Source organism: Phyllobates terribilis, unplaced genomic scaffold, assembly GCF_046119375.1.
Source record: "Phyllobates terribilis strain yellow unplaced genomic scaffold, ASM4611937v1 Scaffold_88__1_contigs__length_6355796, whole genome shotgun sequence".
NCBI lineage: Eukaryota > Metazoa > Chordata > Amphibia > Anura > Dendrobatidae > Phyllobates > Phyllobates terribilis.
The window spans coordinates 1,904,695-1,922,606 of NW_027362848.1; the positions used below are offsets into that span (position 1 = coordinate 1,904,695).

At 45.9% G+C, this 17,912-nt stretch overlaps 1 protein-coding gene and 1 pseudogene across 1 annotated transcript; both read left to right on the forward strand.

The window, feature by feature from the left end:
* Positions 1-17,912, forward strand: part of LOC141197795 (uncharacterized) — an 84,814-nt pseudogene that overhangs the window by 19,164 nt on the left and 47,738 nt on the right.
* Positions 12,778-17,653, forward strand: LOC141197787 (gastrula zinc finger protein XlCGF66.1-like). Its single transcript, XM_073662869.1, has 4 exons — positions 12,778-12,783; positions 16,984-17,133; positions 17,263-17,439; positions 17,513-17,653. The coding sequence occupies exons 1-4, from the start codon at positions 12,778-12,780 to the stop codon at positions 17,651-17,653; spliced, it is 474 nt and encodes a 157-aa protein (XP_073518970.1).

Consider the following 17,912-nt stretch of genomic DNA (forward strand, 5'->3'; position numbering starts at 1 on the left):
CAGTGTCTTGGCTTGGTCTGAAGACAAACATACACAGTAGGCCTTCTACCTCCAAACACACAGACTATGTGCCAAACAACAGCCTTCATTTTATAGGCTGTTAACCACACCCAGAGATGAGGTATGTGGGTAGCTGGACCCGCCCATTCTCTCCTAGCTACCCGTAACCCGGCTCCCAGGTGCACCAAACGATCTTCTTAGTGCTTATGTGCTCTAGAGAAACACTCCGGGTTACATCACACAGACCAGCCATCTCTGTGACACATACCTCCCATGGACTACGCGACCATTAGCCACCTTACATACCCCCCCGCCTAAACCTGTGGGGTTGACACCTTTTACTACCAGACAGGGGATTCTCGAGAGAGCATCGGCATTACCATGTAGCTTCCCTGCTCTATGTTCTACAGGGAAGTAGGAGTCCTGTAGGGCTAAAAACCCGAGGGTGACTCTGGCATTTTTTCACTTTTTTCCCTCATCCATCTGAGTGGAGCATAGTCGGATAATAATCTAAATTTTCGACCTAACAGTACGGTAAGGTGTCCACCGCACACTTTATAGCCGAGCGTTCCTTCTCTATGACCGAATAATTTTTCTCGCAGGAGAACAGCTTTCTACTCAGGTAGAGGACAGGGTGCTCCTCCCCGTGTATCTCCTGGGAAAGGACTGCTGCTAACACGACATCTGAGGCATCTGTCTGGAGTATAAACTCTTTCTTGAAGTCCGGGGCAACCAGGACCGGTTGCCTACACAGAGCCAGTTTCATCTTTTGAAAGGACGTCTCCGCCTCTGCTGTCCACTTGGCCTTGGCTGATTTTGTCCCTTTAAGGAGGTCAGTCAGGGGTGCGGCCATCATGGCGAAGTTTGGGATGAATTTTCCTGTAGTATCCCACGATTCCCAGGAAGGCTCTGACTTGCTTTTTCGACACCGGTCTCAGCCAATTTTGGATTGCTTCTACTTTAATATTTTGGGGTTTTATCTTGACTCTACCCATTACATATCCGAAGTACTTGGCTTCTTATTTCCCCATGCCACATTTCTTCGAGTTTATTGAAAACCCCACCTTCCTCAGAGCATCAAACACAGCCTGAATCTTTTCCAGATGACTCTCCCAGTCTGGACTGAAGATAATAATATTGTTCAGGTATGTTGCAGCATATTGCTTATGGGATGCAAGGATGCAATCCATAGCTCTCTGGAATTTTGCAGGGGCCCCCTGCAGTCCAAACGGCATACGGGCATACTGGAAGCATCCGTCCAGCGTAGAAAACGCAGTCTTCTCTTTGGCTACCTGTGCCATGGGGGTCTGCCAATATCCCTCCGTCAGATCCAAGGTGGTTATGTCCCTTGCTGGCCCAAGCCTCTTGATCAGCTCGACGACGCGTGGCATGTGATATGCATCAAATTTCAAACCTCATTCAACTTCCGATAGTCGTTGCAGAATCTCCACTCACCATTGGGATTTGGGACCAAGACAATCAGGCTCGACCAACTGCTCTTGGATTCTTCAATGACACTGAGCTTCAGCATACAAGCTACCTCTTTGGATATCAACTCTTGTCGGGCCTCAGGTATCTGATAGGGCTTCAAGTTCACCCGCACATGTGGCTTCGTCAGAACCTTGTGTTCTATGACCCTTGTGCAGCCCGACAATTCCGAGAACAGATCCCTATTCTTCTGCATCAACTCCCAGCACTGCTGTTTCTTGGCCTTCGTTAGCGTTTCCGCTATTGCGACTCCTCCAACGTCACCTTCTAGCTTGCCCAGCAAGCATGGAGCTTCCACAGCCTCTCTGTCTTGCCACGGCTTGATGAGGTTGATGTGGTATATCTGGTACAGCTTACGTCGTCCCGGTTGATGAACCTTGTAGTTCGCTTCACCCACTTTTTCCACCCTTGCCACATGGCCAAGAACTTACTTTCCACCGTAGTAATTAGCATGAGGACTCCGGTCTCCCGGATTGAAGTGCCTCACTCTGGCTGACTGGTTGTAGACTCTGGCATGAGCTTCTTGTGCCTGGAGGAGATGTTCTTTTACAATGGGCATCACCTTCACAATCCTCTCCTGCATCAGAGCAACCATGCTCGATGACGCTCCTATGGGGCGTGAATTCGGCTTCCCAGATTTCCTTTGTGACATCCAGAAGACCCTGCGAATGTCGGCCATACAGAAGTTCGAATGGCGAGAACCCTCTAGAGGCCTGTGAAACCTTTCGGTTGGAGAACAACAGATACGGTAGGAGACAGTCCCAGTCTCTACTGTCCCTTTCTATGTCCTTCCTCAGTATACTCTTCAGAGTCTTGTTAAACCTTTCGACTAGGCTATCCGTCTGAGGATGGTATACTGAAGTCCTCAGTTGGGAGATTTGGAGGGCTTTGCATAACTCCCTCATCACCTTACTCATAGAGGGAATTCCCTGGTCAGTGAGTATCTCCCTTTGGTAAGCCTGTTGGGGGGAAAAAACGTGGACCAACTCACGGGATTTATTCTTTGCGGAGGAGTTTCTCAGTGGAATCACTTCAGGATAGCGTGTGGCATAGTCCAGGATAACCAATATAAATTGATGCCCACAAGCAGATTCAACCAGGGGACTGACCAAGTCCATAGCAATTCTCTCGAACGGCACTTCAATAATGGGCAATGGCACGAGGGGACTTCAAAAGTGAGAGGTGGGGTCGGTTAACTGGCACGTAGTGCAAGACCTGCAATACTTAAATATTTCCCGGTGACATCTGGGCCAATAGAACCTTTGTAAAAGATAATGCCTTACCAACACCAGATGTAGCAAGCCTCCATGATAAAGGCGGGGCCAGCACATGTGCAAAATACTGATGCAGACAGCCACTCACTAACCTACCAATTCATGGAGGGGGGTGGCTGTCTAGTATTATACATGCACACCGATGGAGTCTGCATAGGGCGCCAGTCACACAGATAAGTGTGGTGCACAGTTTCTGGCTTGCAGCTTGTTGATGACACCCATACTATTAGATCAGGCGGGCTGCCCAGCACTATATACGTGCACCCCCACAAGACATACGCCCCAATTCCCCCAGCCAACACTAAAGAGGCCTGGCCTCATCCTGCAAAAAAATGTGCAAAAAAGATGAAAAATAGTGTAGAAGATAAATACACCACATGAGGTGTTGGTCGATATTTTGGCCAAAATACAGAAGCTCGCAACCCAAACGTCAAGGGTCCTCATACTTGCGAGTCCTAACACTAAACATTAAAAATGGTGAACATTGGACATAATTTCAAAAAACATCACAGTAAGGCTGTATGCCCACTATGCGTTTTTTAAGCGTTTCCGCAGCGGCAATTCCGCTGCAGAAACGCTTAAACGCTTGGTAGAAGGTCTGTCATGTTCCCCAATGATAATCCCATGGGCTGTGCACATGCTGCGGAAATTTCCGCTGCGGATTATCATTGCGGAAAAATCCGCAGCACTACCAATTATTTTGCGGAAGCGCGGCATGTTCGCCGCCATTGACTTACATTGGAACGCATGGAATCCGCATCATTGCATCTGCAGATGCGGAATCCATGCGTTTCAATGTGCGGATGGTACCCGGGTTTGGAGAAGAGGAGACTCTCCTCCGGACCCGGGTACCATAGAACCTGTAAAAAAAAGAATAAAATAAAAAATATACATTATACTTACCTTCTGATGGCCCCCGGTGTCCTTAGCGATGCGTCTTGGCTTGCTGGCAGCTCACGATGGTCTGAAAAGGACCTGCCATGACGTCAATTAGTCATGTGAGGGGTCACGCGACCGCTGACGATGGCAGGTCCTTTAGTCTACCGCGAGCTGCCGGCAAGCCAGGACGCATCGGATAAAGACACCGGGGGCCATCAGAAGGTAAGTATATATTTATTTTTTACCATTCTTTCGGTCACACTATATAAATCCATGCCGGTTGCATGGATTTATATAGTGTGACCAAGTTGTCAAGCACTTTCCAAGTGATGTCAAGCGCTTTCCAAGCGATTTTAACAACCCGCATGCGGAAATGCTTGTGAAGAACGCTTCACTTCCGTACAATCCGCATGCGTTTTTTCTGCCAAGGAGATGCAGAAACGCTCAGGAAAAAATCCAGAGCATTTCTGCATCGTGGGCACATAGCCTAAAAGATAATGCCTTACCAACACCAGGCCAGATTACCAATGCACTGCAGGATGCAGCAAGCCTCAATGATAAAGGCGGGGCCAGCACATGTGCCAAATACTGATGCAGACAGCCACTCACTAACCTACCATTTCATGGAGGGAGTGGCTGTGTAGTATTATACATGCACACCGATGGAGTCTGCATAGGGCGCCAGTCACACAGATATGTGTGATGCACATTGTCTGGCTTGCAGCCTATTGATGACGCCCATACTATTAGGCTGTGTGCCCACGATGCGTTTTTAATGCTTTTCCGCAGCGTTTTTGCATGTAGAAGGGCAGCAATGTTCCCCAATGATAATCCGCAAATTTAATTTCCGGTGCGGATTATCATTGCGGAAAAAACGCAGCACTACCAATTATTTTGCGGAAGCGCTGCGTTTTCGCTGCAATTGACTTGCATTAGTACGCGCCAATTCCGAAAGACTCCATCTATACTTGCGTAATTGGCACGTTCTAATGTGCGGATGGTACCCAGTTGTGGAGGACAGGAGACTCTCCTCCACACCCAGGTACCATTAAAAAAGCTGTAAAAAAAGAAGAATAAAATAAAAAATAAATATATACTTACCTTCTGGCGGCCCGCAGTGCACTCCTCCTTGCTTCCCGGCACTTAGCGATGGAATGAAGGACCTGCTCTGATGTCAGAGTCATGTGACGGGTCACACGACGCTGACGTTGGCAGGTCCTTCAGTCTACCACTGCCGGCGGCCGGGACCGAGCGAAGCAAGACAGCGCAGGCCATCGGAGGGTAAGTATAGATTTATTTTTTTACATTCTCTCAGGTCACACTATATAAATCCATGCTGGTTGCATGGATTTATATAGTGTGACCAAGTTGACAAGCACTTTCCAAGTGATGCTAAAATTGCTTGGAAAGCGCTTGTCAACCCGCATGCGGAAACGCAAGTGAAGAACGCTTCACTTCCGCATGTCCCTGGCAGGAAAAAGACATGTACAATCCGCATGCATTTTTTTCTGCAAGGGAGATGCAGAAACGCTCAGGAAAAAATCCTGAGCATTTCTGCATCGTGGGCACATAGCCTTAGATCAGACGGGCTGCCAAGCACTATATACATGCAAGCACACAAGACATATGCCCCAATTCACCCAGCCAACACTAAAGAGGCCTGGTGGGGTATTTATCATGTGGTGTATTTATCTTATACACTATTTTTAATCTTTTTTGCACTGTGCACCCGCCCTATGCAGACTCCATCGGTGTGCATGTATAATACTACACAGTCACCCCCTCCATGAATTTGGTAGGTTAGTGAGTGGCTGTCTGCTTCAGTATTTTGCACATGTGCTGGCCCTGCCTTTATGATGCAGGCTTGCTGCATCCTGCAGTGCATTGGCAATCTGACCTGGTGTGGGTAAGGTATTATCTTTTACTGTGATGTTTTTTGAAATTATGTCCAGTGTTCACCAATAGAACCTTTGCACGATCCGTTCCTGCGTTTTAACCACTCCCAGATGTCCCCCCAAGACATGTGAATGGGCCATGTCCAACACCTTCCGTCTAAAGGGGCCCGGCACTATTAACTGCTCCACACTCTCCTCCCTCACTTTCTTGACCCGGTACAACAACTCCTTACTCATCATAAAATGGGGAAACCTTGTGTCAGTCCCTGACTCCTGTGCAACCCCATTTATAATAGTGACATTATTAAAGGCTTCCTTCAGAGTTAGGTCCCTATGTTGGGCTGACCCAAAATTCTCGCTGGTCACCCCTAACTCTGGAATTGCAGACTCAGGGGGCACTACCTCCTCATCCCCCACAAGGACACAAAAAGGAAACCTGTCTGACTCTGGGTGTGGTGATATCTCATTAGGGTTAATTTTTTTCTTATCTGAGCCAGCGAACTCAGAACCCTTCCTCCACAGATCCCAAAACAAGCAAAAGTCCCAGCCTATAATAATAGGGTGCAACAAGTCCTGAACGACGCCGACCTCGTGGGACTCTGTACCGTGGGCCATTTCAATGTCCACTCTGGCCCGTAGGGTAGTCTTTAGCATCACCATGAATGCGCTGAACGCCGACTTTTTTCCCCGGGATAATTTGGAGGGGGGTCACCAGGCTCCCGGAGTCTAGCAGTGCCGTTACTTCCCATCTGTTCACCTTCATGTGACATGCTTGTGGCCCCTCGCTGGGTGGACAGTTCACCCTGCAGGCCGGATAAGCATAATATGAACAACGTTGTGCTATGCTGCAGTCCATCGGCTCAAGGGTCAGGGGATGACGGGCGGCTATATGGCCTGGGCCGTGGCACCGCCAGCAAACAACATCACCTGTATGGACCTTGGGCACCACCTCCCTCGTCCATTTGGACCTTGGAAGTCCCACAACCTTTTGGGCCTGCACCCCCTGTTGGGAACTCCAGCATGTAGTGGGCTGCCTTCCCAAGGAACCTTCAACCCCCTGGTATCTCTCGATCAGTCCGACCAGTTAATCCGCATACCGGGGATCACCCTGGGCAACCCAAGGCTGTATGGGCCTCGGCAGGGAGTGCACAAACCGGTCCATCACCACCCACTCTACCATCTGCGCAGGCATTGAGGACTCTGGCTGCAGCCACTTCTGGACCAGGTGCAGCAGGTCAAACATTTGGGACAGAGGTGGTTTGTTCTGGTGATACGAACCCACTGTGCCCTGATAGTCATTGTCAACCCCAAGCGTGCGAGAATCTCACTTTTTAGCTTGCCATACTCTTTGGCATCCTGCAAAGCTAAATCATAGTACGCCTACTAGGCGTACTTCTGGGGCTCTCCAAGTCAAGTATGGCGACAATACCTCTGCCCACTGCTCTTGTGGAAATTTCTCCCTCTCGGCCACCCTTTGAAACACCATCAGGAAGGTCTCAACGTCATCCCCCGGGGTCATTTTCTGCAAAGCCCATCATACCGCCTTCCGGACATGGCAGTCCTCAGTCGGACCTGGGGTTGGAGCGCTCATCCTGTCCTGGATGGCGGTTGCCAGAAGCTGCATCTGCTGACGTTGTTTCTGCTAGTGCTGCTGGATCTGCTGTAACTACAGCCTGTTGGTCTCCTGTTGATGCTGCTGCGACTGGACCAGGTGTTTCAGCAGGTCCTCCATTTCGTCTGGCGATGCTTGCTGGCTTGCGACAGACTTCACCCAGGGCATGCAGTCCATCCTGTAGCAGTCACACGTCTCTGCTGGTAATGCTACCCGCAAGTCTAACACTAATTGTGGAGGTTTTACTCACTTGGGTGTGACAGGAGGAAAACAGGAGGCATGTTCCTTTAAAAGTTCATGTGGGTTTATTGCTTCATAAACCCAGAAGCCAAACAGAAAAGAAAATAGCCTTTAGATCAGGCAAACAAAGTAAATGTCTTTAGCAGGTCTCTGCTCAGCCAGGCCTGTGTGGCACACAAGCTGGGGTAGCGTCCAGTGTCCTGGCTTGGTCTGAAGACAAACATACACAGGAGGCCTTCTCCCTCCAAACACACAGACCATGTGCCAAACAACAGCCTCCATTTTATAGGCTGTTAACCACACCCAGAGGTGTGGTATGTGGGGGGTAGCTGGACACGTCCATTCTCTCCTAGCTACCCGTAACCCGGCTCCCAGATGCACCAAACGATCCTCTTAGTGCTTATCTGCCCTAGAGAAACACTCCGGGTTACATCACACAGACCAGCCATCTCTGTGACACATGCCTCCCATTGACTACACAACCATTAACCAACTTAGAATACTTTGATACATATCTGGTTTTATGATTACCCCACGGCTGATGAAAGGGAATCTGTTACCCCCTGGAACTTATCTGACCTCTAATATTGGCATACAGGTGATAGAAATGTGAATCTATACATACCTTTATGCCTCATATTAGAGGACTGTTTGCTGAGAAATGGCTTTTTATTCAGTGAAGATTCTGATGCTTGCTGGCCGTGGGGTAGTCGGTGGAGTGGATTCCCTTTAATAAATACTCACTTAGCCCCATTCTTCGTGCAGATACTAATAAATACAGGACCTATGAGATTTTTACCATATGATAGTTGGATAGTTAGGGGTGTATCATCCATAGCAGCAGCCCACAGGGCCACTATGGTGCCCGTTAAAAAAACACAGAATTTGAGCTTGGTTTAAGTTGGTATCCATGCAGCACATAAATGCTTGTTTACTATGGCCATAAATGAGAAAAAAACTATTAAGAAGAAAAATGATCTTAAACCCTGCTGTAAATAAATAAATAAAAAGCAAAAGTGCATTTAAATAAAATAGGGTTCCTAGTAACACTGTTTTTGATCAAAAATAGCATGAAAGCTATCCCACCATGGTAAAATGAACCCATTCTGGATAGTCCTACTCTGCTTAATATTAAAAAACTTACCATGTATCAAAGCCTCAAACTTCTGTGTGTGAATCAGACATGAGAACTAACGTGATAGAAGATTACAGTCCGGGGAAGACGGGAAACATTCATATAGATGACCGGTGGAGATGTAGTCAGTGAAGAACTCTGGCTAAATATGTTTGTAGAGCCGTAGTAGAAGATGAAGATGACGTCGTCCTCCTCATGAAGTAGTTATTTCTCATGTCACGTGTAATGAATATCTCCTGCAGTATTGCTAATGCCGATTGCAGTGTCGGTAAATGAGACGAGAATTAGCTTTATGGAAGATGAGTCTTTGAGAAAGGTATTCAGCTACAGACTCCAAGGAAGAAACTGCTTGTTGTCTGTGGCCTAAAATATATAGGTTTTATTACTAGATGTAAAGCAGAAAACGAAATACTGTAAAATAATAAATCTCCTCATATGTTTCCCCTTATTATCTCCAGTAATTGTATTATTACACAATATCAGATCCTCTCAGTGAAGATCTTCTATTTAAGAGAATTTTCCTTATGGACCCATCAAAGATGGATATGGATAGAGACAAGATGGCAGAGAGGATATTACACCTCACCCTAGAGATCCTCTTCCGTCTTACTGGAGAGGTGAGAGATTCTGATGACTCCACATTACATCAATTTTATCTATGGGAATAACAGATGGACAGAACTGGAGAGGTGAGGACTCTGGAAATGTCTGAAGTTAGATTTATTTATATGTCTTTCCATAACCAGGATTACATATTAGTGAAGACCTCTAGTGAGCGCTGTCAGGACCCTGTGTCTGAGGGATGGGAAAGACCCCTGAGCCCAATCACAGAGGCTCCACCTCACCCCCTGATACATGAGGATATCAATGACCAGAAGATCGTAGAACTCACCTACGAGATGATTGAGCTGCTGACTGGAGAGGTGACACTGCTTCGAATGCTGGGACTTTATACAGTAATGCTATGAAAGGATCGGGGGGATGACTGTATCATTGTATGTGTCAGGTTCCTATAAGATGTCAGGATGTCACTGTCTATTTCTCCATGGAGGAGTGGGAGTATTTAGAAGGACACAAAGATTTGTACAAAGACGTCATGATGGAGGTTCCTCAGCTCCTCACATCATCAGGTAATAGACAGGACTAAATACACACGGCCTATAATTATCTGTATGTAAAGAATAAATTCCGTCCCTGTATGTGTTTTTTCCAGAGCTATCCAGTAAGAGGACAACACCAGACAGATGTCCCCATTCTTTTCTTCCACAGGACTGTAAACAAGAAGATCCCAATGTTCCTCAGGATCATCAGGTAGATGGAGAGAAGGTGTCATGAGATCTCCCCTATGATGTGTAGACGGCTGTGAAGGTCTTGTGTTCAGTCTTGTTTTATCCACCAGTATTATGTGTTTTCTATTTGTGTAATGAGAACGGTGGAGATGACAGGATTAGAGCTGATCATAGATGTGACTTCTCCATCTGTATGTGACTTTTACAATATTTGTTTCAGGGTGAAGATCTCGCCCATATTAATACTATAGAGGCATATGTGAGGGGTGATGAGTGGTGTAAAGAGGAGATTCCTACATGTGACTACCCAGGTGAGTAGTGACCACTAAATGCAGAGAAGTTACAGATTCTTCTCAGTCACCGGCTGTGGCTGCTTTATCGGTGGTGTAGTCCGGCCGTATCACAATCATATGATCACCATTTTGCCTCTAGACCACAACATTCTCTTCCACCCAATACTGTTCAAATGATTTTGGGCATTGAAACCCTTTTCCATAGAACTTACAACCTGGAGGATCCACCTACTCACTGTGATTAGGAGACGTTACCTGCCCAGATCTGTAAACCACAAAGCCAGAAAATCACTTAAAAAATATTATGATGGGCCTGTAAGAGAAAGTGGAGGGTAATGATGCTGTTGGCTTCCTAGAACCCTGATATCTTATTGGATGAATCTACCTTTCTCCCTTCTGTTTTGCTGAATGTGCTCATATGGTCCCTACAAGACCAGGTCCAGTCTTTCTGGCCAAACTTCACTTTTATGATTGACAACATTAAATGTGCAGTGAGGCCAAGTGTGAATTTCTGTACAATAACAACAGAGTTTCCCTTTATCCTGACTTTTCAATTTCTTTTAAAACCGACTAATTTCAAACCAAATTGTGATAAACTACACAAAAAAAAACATTACACATGTGACCCGGTGTATCTTTAAGCTAAATTTAAGACTCCTCATCTCTTCACTATTATAAAAAGTTCTCTTTAAATGTCAATATTTCTTGAAACTCATCTGACAGAAAATATTGTCCCTTACGATAGTTTAGATTGCCAAGAGCCACCGAGCCCCATACTCTAATTACCCCAGAGAGGTTTCACCACTAGTTACTCACTACTTACTGATGGAGACTGTTGAGTTTGATCATTTCAGTAGATGTGTTATGGTCTATACTCACAGTTTTGACTATAGTAGTTAGTGCCCAAAATAGTCTGATTTCACCCCTTCCTGCAGACAGTTTTGTGTTCCTATCTGGGCCCATTTTTCAAATCTGACGTGTGCCACTTTATATGGTGACTAGCTACTGAACTCGTTCTACGCCCGGGTGGTGAGCATTTTTATTGGTATATGGTCTCCCATGCTGGTATGTGTGGTATGTGCTGCCCCCCTCCTGGTATTTGTGCTGCCCCCATCCTGTCCCCACCATCTTATCCTGGTATGCATGGCACCCTCATCCCCAATCCAGGTATGCGTGGTACCCCATCCCTCATCCCCAATCGCGGTATGCGTGGCTCCCCATCCCCAATCGTGGTATGCTTGGCTCCCCTCATCCCCAATCGCGGTATGCTTGGCTCCCCTCATCCCCAATCGCGGTATGCGTGGCTCCCCTCATCCCCAATCGTGGTATGCGTGGCCCCCCTCATCCCCAATCGCGGTATGCGTGGCTCCCCTCATCCCCAATCGCGGTATGCGTGGCTCCCCTCATCCCCAATCGCGGTATGCATGGCTCCCCTCATCCCCAATCGCGTTATGCGTGGCCCCCCTCATCCCCAATCGCGGTATGCGTGGCTCCCCTCACCCCCAGTCCCGGTATGCTTGGCTCCCCTCACCCCCAATTCCCGGTATGCGTGGCTCCCCTCACCCCCATTCCCAGTATGCGTGGCTCCCCTCACCCCCAATCCCGGTATGCGTGGCTCCCCTCACCCCCAATCCTGGTATACGTGGTACCCCTCACTCCACAATCCTGGTATATGCATGGTCCCCTCACCCCACAATCCTGGTATATGCATGGTCCCCTCACCCCACAATCCTGGTATATGCATGGTCCCCTCACCCCACAATCCTGGTATATGCATGGTCCCCTCATCCCTTCCACACTGTACACACAAACAAAAAAAATAAACAGTTATACTCACCTTTCTTCTCTGTACTCCAGCGCTGCAGCGTCCTGTTCTGCCGTAGGCCGGGGGAGGAGAGTGGCGTCATTTTGCTGAAGACACACTGTAAATGTGTCTTCAGTAAAATGGCGAAGGATAGCGCTATGTGCACGCGCCGATCCGACGCCTCACTCCGCCCCCTGTCTCCGGCCAGATTAGAGGCGCCACGGCAACGCTCCTCCTGGTCAGGTAAGTATGCAAGTATCGCGCTGGAGATCGCGGTATGCGTTCAGTGTCTACACATACCGCGATCTCCGGCGCCATACACCTCCTCTTACCTGTAACGGCTGGATGCCTGCTTCTTTCTGGAGCCAGACTGCGCGTCACACATGCGCAGTCTATCGAGGCTTCGGACAGAGGGACTCTTAGCCGATTATATTATAGATAACTTTTGAATTCTTCACAAAGGATTATAGGAAACAAATGGACCTTACAAATAATATTCTAACTTCTCTTGAATCCGACAATCCCCTATATATGGTTGTACACTACTGTCTGGGCACATGGCAGGTTAAAAAGGGAAGGAGCGGCATTTAGCTATTTGAATGCAGATTTTGCTGGGATAGTGTGCAGACACAATGTATTGGGGACACTGTTCGTTGTCACCTGGCAGCTCAAAAGATGGCTACCACAAACAGGCTTGGCGCTATCTACTCCATTTTCCAGATCACAGGGTTTGCCTTGCTCATCATCCTTTAACCCCTCTTCATGTATTTGGACTTAGACAGAGACCCCCTAAGCTTGGGCCACAGTGTTACCTAATGTTCTGTGGTGTGAGATGGCAAGAAGAATAGTCAGATAGCCGGGTCAGAACATGGAGGTCAGAGAAAAGCCGTTAGCTGAGCACATAGGACTGAACCAGAGGAGAACAAGGCTGTATCTGGCAGCTTCCGGCAATATGCTTCCAGCTTTAGCAGGGTGCGGTGCTTTCCAGTTGGCTGAAGCAGGGCGCAGATTACTCCAGCTGGACAGCACACACCCCCATACTGCCAGACTGGATGGTACTACAGGTCCCAGCAACCCTAATCTTAGTGGCTGGACAGAGCCTGCGCTGCCCAGAGCTTCTGGTTCTATCGTCTCCTCCATCACCAATGCCGCCTGCAGGATGAATAAGGAGGTGAGAGAAGCAGACGTCGCAGGAGCAGATCCCAGAGGAGATGGGACACACCATTTACAGAAGCCCTAATGTGACCAAATTGCAGAAAACCAGAGCAGTAGAAATCCCCATAAAGTGACTCCATTTTGGAAATTATAACCCTCAGTGAATTATTCTATAGCAGTAGTGACTATTTTGACTCCACAGTCACTTTCTGGAAATTAGCACACAGTGGATGTTGGAGAGTGAAAATTACAAATATATAATTTCATTACCCAACACATAGTGCCCAGATTGTGCTCCAGGAGACACACACCATCAATTAAGTGGGTTCTTCTCACTATAGTAATGTCAAATACATGGTTGCTGAGTGTGTTTTGGGCACACTGCAAGGCTCAGAAGTGAGGGGGAGATCTGACTTTGGGAGAGTGGATATTGCTGGATTGGTTTATGGAAGCCATGTTGCTTTTCAAAAGCCTTTGAACCATTAATAATGTGGAAACCTCTGGTTTTCCATTGACAGATGATGGACCTGAGTGGGGACTTGGTTTTTGTGAGATGAGTAGAAGTTTTTATTGATATTATTTTCGCCTACATAACATTGTTTGGTGGCTTTTTATTCCATATTTGGAGGCAGAATGAACAAACAGTTGAACACTACGATCCACTGGTTCATCCTATGAGGTTTTCTATTAGGCTGTGAACTGTTATTGTCTTGGTGAATAATGATGGCTAACATAAGGCAAAATTTAAAAAAAATCACAGAAAAAGATACAGCCTTACCAACACCAAATCATATAACAAATGCACTAGCAGGATGCCGCAGACCCCCATGATAAAGGTGGGGGCAGCGCAGGTGCAAAATACTGATGGAGCAACCACTCACAATCGTACCAATTCATGGAGAGGATGGTTGCCTAGTATTAAAGATGCACACAGATGAAGCTTGAATAGGACGCCAGTCACACAGGTAGGTTTGATGCACAGTGTCTGACTTAGGATACTGATGATGTCCATACTATTACATCAGGAAGGCTGCCCAGCACTATATAAGTGCACCCCACATGGACAGACACCCCAGTACACCCAACCAACACTAAAATGCTAATGCATTTGTTATCTGATTTGGTGTTGGTAAGGCTGATTTTTTCTGTGATGTTTTCTTGGTAGATAATGATACTTTTACGTAAAGTACATTTTTACGGAGAGTTTAAGTAGAAATATTCAACATTATAAATTTTAAGGATGTGTTATTCATAAATAATAATTGGTTTTATTCTTGGCAGATGACTGTACCAGGAGATCAGAGGAACAGCTGACATCTTCAATTTTTAAATCAGATGATTTTGAGATCACACAAGATACAATTGAAGTGAATGACATTACTCCAGATATACCATCATCGCTTCACAGCAAAGATTTGTCATCTGATCGTTTGAAACAGGTCCTGTCTTCTGATTCATTACCGACTACTAAGGAAAATCAAAGTCACAAAATAAGCATTAAAAAACAAATTGCTCCTAAAGCAAAGAAATCATTTTCATGTTCAGAATATGGAAATAGTTTTTCCCTCGAAAAGTCTTTTCTTAAACATCAAAACATTCACACATCAGAGAATAGATTTTTTTTATTTCAAGTGTGGGAATTTTTTTTAACCAGAAATCAAATTTTGTTAATCACCAGAGAAGTCACACACAGAAGAAGCCATTTTCCTGTTCAGAAAGTGGAAAATGTTTTACTGAGAAATCAAGTTTAACCAAATATCAGAGAACTCACACAGGGGAGAAGCCTTTTTCCTGTTCAGAATGTGGGAAATGTTTTAGCCGGAAATCTCTGGTGCTTAGCCAAACCTGAACTCACACAGTGGAGAAGCCTTTTTTCTGTTCAGACATGAAACCTAACGTGATGGAAGATTACAGTCCGGGGAAGATGGGAAACATTCATATACAGTCATGGCCAAAAGTATTGAGAATGACACCAAAATTATATTTTCACATGATCTTCTGGCCTCTGGTTTTTATTAGTGTTTGTCTGATGTTTATATCACATACAGAAATATAATTGCAATCATATTATGAGTACCAATAGGTTATATTGACAGTTAGAATGAGTTAATGCAACAAGTCAATATTTGAGGGTTGCCCCTTCTTCTTCAAGACCTCTGTAATTCTCCCTGGCATGCTCTCAATCAACTTTTGGACCAAATCCTGACTGATAGCAGTCCATTCTTGCATAATCAATGCTTGCATTTTGCCAGAATTTGTTGGTTTTTGTTTGTCCACCCGTCTCTTGATGATTGACCACAAGTTCTCAATGGGATTAAGATCTGGGGAGTTTCCAGGCCATGGACCCAAAATCTCTATGTTTTGTTCCATGAGCCATTTTGTTATCACCTTTGCTTTATGGCAAGGTGCTCCATCATGCTGGAAAAGGCATTGTTTGGCGCCAAACTGCTCTTGGACGGTTGGGAGAAGTTGCTCTTGGAGGACATTCTGGTACCATTCTTTATTCATGGCTGTGTTTTTAGGCAAGACTGTGAGTGAGCCGATTCCCTTGGCTGAGAAGCAACCACACACATGAATGGTTTCAGGATGCTTTACAGTTGGCATGAGACAAGACTGGTGGTAGCGCTCACCTCTTCTTCTCCGAATAAGCTGTTTTCCAGATGTCCCAAACAATCGAAAAGGGGATTCATCAGAGAAAATTACTTTGCCCCAGTCCTCAGCAGTCCACTCCCTGTACCTTTTGCAGAATATCAGTCGGTCCCTGATGTTTTTTCTGGAGAGAAGTGGCTTCTTTGCTGCCCTCCTTGAAACCAGCCCTTGCTCAAAGAGTCTTCGCCTCACAGTGCGTGCAGAAGCACTCACACCAGCCTGCTGCCATTCCTGAGCAAGCTCGGCACTGCTGGTAGTCCGATCCCACAGCTGAAACAGTTTTAAGATACGGTCCTGGCGCTTGCTGGTCTTTCTTGGGCGCCTTGGAGCCTTTTTGACAACAATGGAAGCTCTCTCCTTGAAGTTCTTGATGATGCGATTGTTGACTGAGGTGCAATCTTTGTAGCTGCGATACTCTTCCCTGTTAGGCCATTTTTGTGCAGTGCAATGATGGCTGCACGTGTTTCTTTAGAGATAACCATGGTTAACTGAAGAGAAACAATGATACCAAGAACCAGCCTCCTTTTAAAGTGTCCAGTGATGTCATTCTTACTTAATCATGACTGATTGATCGCCAGCCCTGTCCTCATCAACACCCACACCTGTGTTAATGGATCAATCACTAAAACGATGTTAGCTGCTCCTTTTAAGGCAGGACTGCAATGATGTTGAAATGTGTTTTGGGGGTTAAAGTTCATTCTCTGGGCAAATATTGACTTTGCAAGTACAGTAATTGCTGTTAAGCTGATCACTCTTTGACATTCAGGAGTATATGCAAATTGCCATTACAAAAAATGAAGCAGTAAACTTTGGAAAAATTACTATTTGTCTCATTCTCAATACTTTTGGCCATGACTTTAGACGGCCGGTGGAGATGTAATCAGTGAAGAAATCTGGCTAAATATGTTTCTAGAGCCGTAGTAGAAGATGAAGATGTCGTCCTCCTCATGAAGTAGTTATTTCTCATGTTACGTGTAATGAATATCTCCTGCAGTATTGCTAATGCCGATTGCAGTGTCGGTAAATGAGACGAGAATTAGCTTTATGGAAGATGAGTCTTTGAGAAATGTATTCAGCTACAGACTCCAAGGAAGAAACTGCTTGTTGTCTGTGGCCTAAAATATATAGGTTTTATTAGTAGATGTAAAGAAGAAAACGAAATACTGTAAAATAATAAATCTCCTCATATGTTTCCCTTGTTATCTCCAGTAATTGTATTATTACACAAGATTTTTATGATGTTACATCGGCTCATCATCTTCTCATTTAGGTCTCTACAATATCGGATCCTCTCAGTGAAGATCTTCTATTTAAGAGAATTTTCCTTATGTACCCATCAAAGATGGATATGGACAGAGACAAGATGGCGGAGAGGATATTCCACCTCACCCTAGAGATCCTCTTTCGGCTTACTGTAGAGGTGAGAGATTCTGATGACGTCACATTACATCATTCTTATCTATGGGAATAACAGATGGACAGAACTGGAGAGGTGAGGACTCTGGAAATGTCTGGAGTGAGATTGATTTATATGTCTTTCCATAACCAGGATTACATATTAGTGAAGACCTCTAGTGAGCGCTGTGAGGACCCTGTGTCTGAGGGATGGGAAAGACCCCTGAGCCCAATCACAGGGCATCCATCTCACCCCTTCATACTTGAGGACATCAATGACCAGAAGATCGTAGAACTCACCTACAAAATGATTGAGCTGCTGACTGGAGAGGTGGGAATGCTGGGACATTATACAGTAACGCTATGAAAGGATCGGGGGATGACGGTATCATTGTATGTGTCAGGTTCCTATAAGATGTCAGGATGTCACTGTCTATTTCTCCATGGAGGAGTGGGAGTATTTAGAAGGACACAAAGATCTGTACAAGGACGTCATGATGGAGGTTCCCCAGTCCCTCACATCACCAGGTAATAGACAGGACTGAATATACACGGCCTATAATTATCTGTATGTAAAGAATGAATTCAGTCCTGTATGTGTTTCCTCCAGATCTATCCAGTAAGAGGACAACACCAGAGAGATGTCCCCGTCCTCTTCTTCCTCAGGACTGTAAACAAGAAGATCCCAATGTTCCTCAGGATCATCAGGTAGATGGAGAGAAGGTGTCATGAGATCTCCCCTATGATGTGTAGACGGCTGTGAAGGTCTTGTGTTCAGTTTTGTTTTATCCACCAGTATTACGT

Coding starts and splice junctions, on each gene's coding strand:
- LOC141197787 (XM_073662869.1), top strand. Junction 17,134..17,262: donor TCTTTCGGCTTACTGTAGAG/GTGAGAGATTCT, acceptor TTCCATAACCAG/GATTACATATTAGTGAAGAC. Junction 17,440..17,512: donor TTGAGCTGCTGACTGGAGAG/GTGGGAATGCTG, acceptor TGTATGTGTCAG/GTTCCTATAAGATGTCAGGA.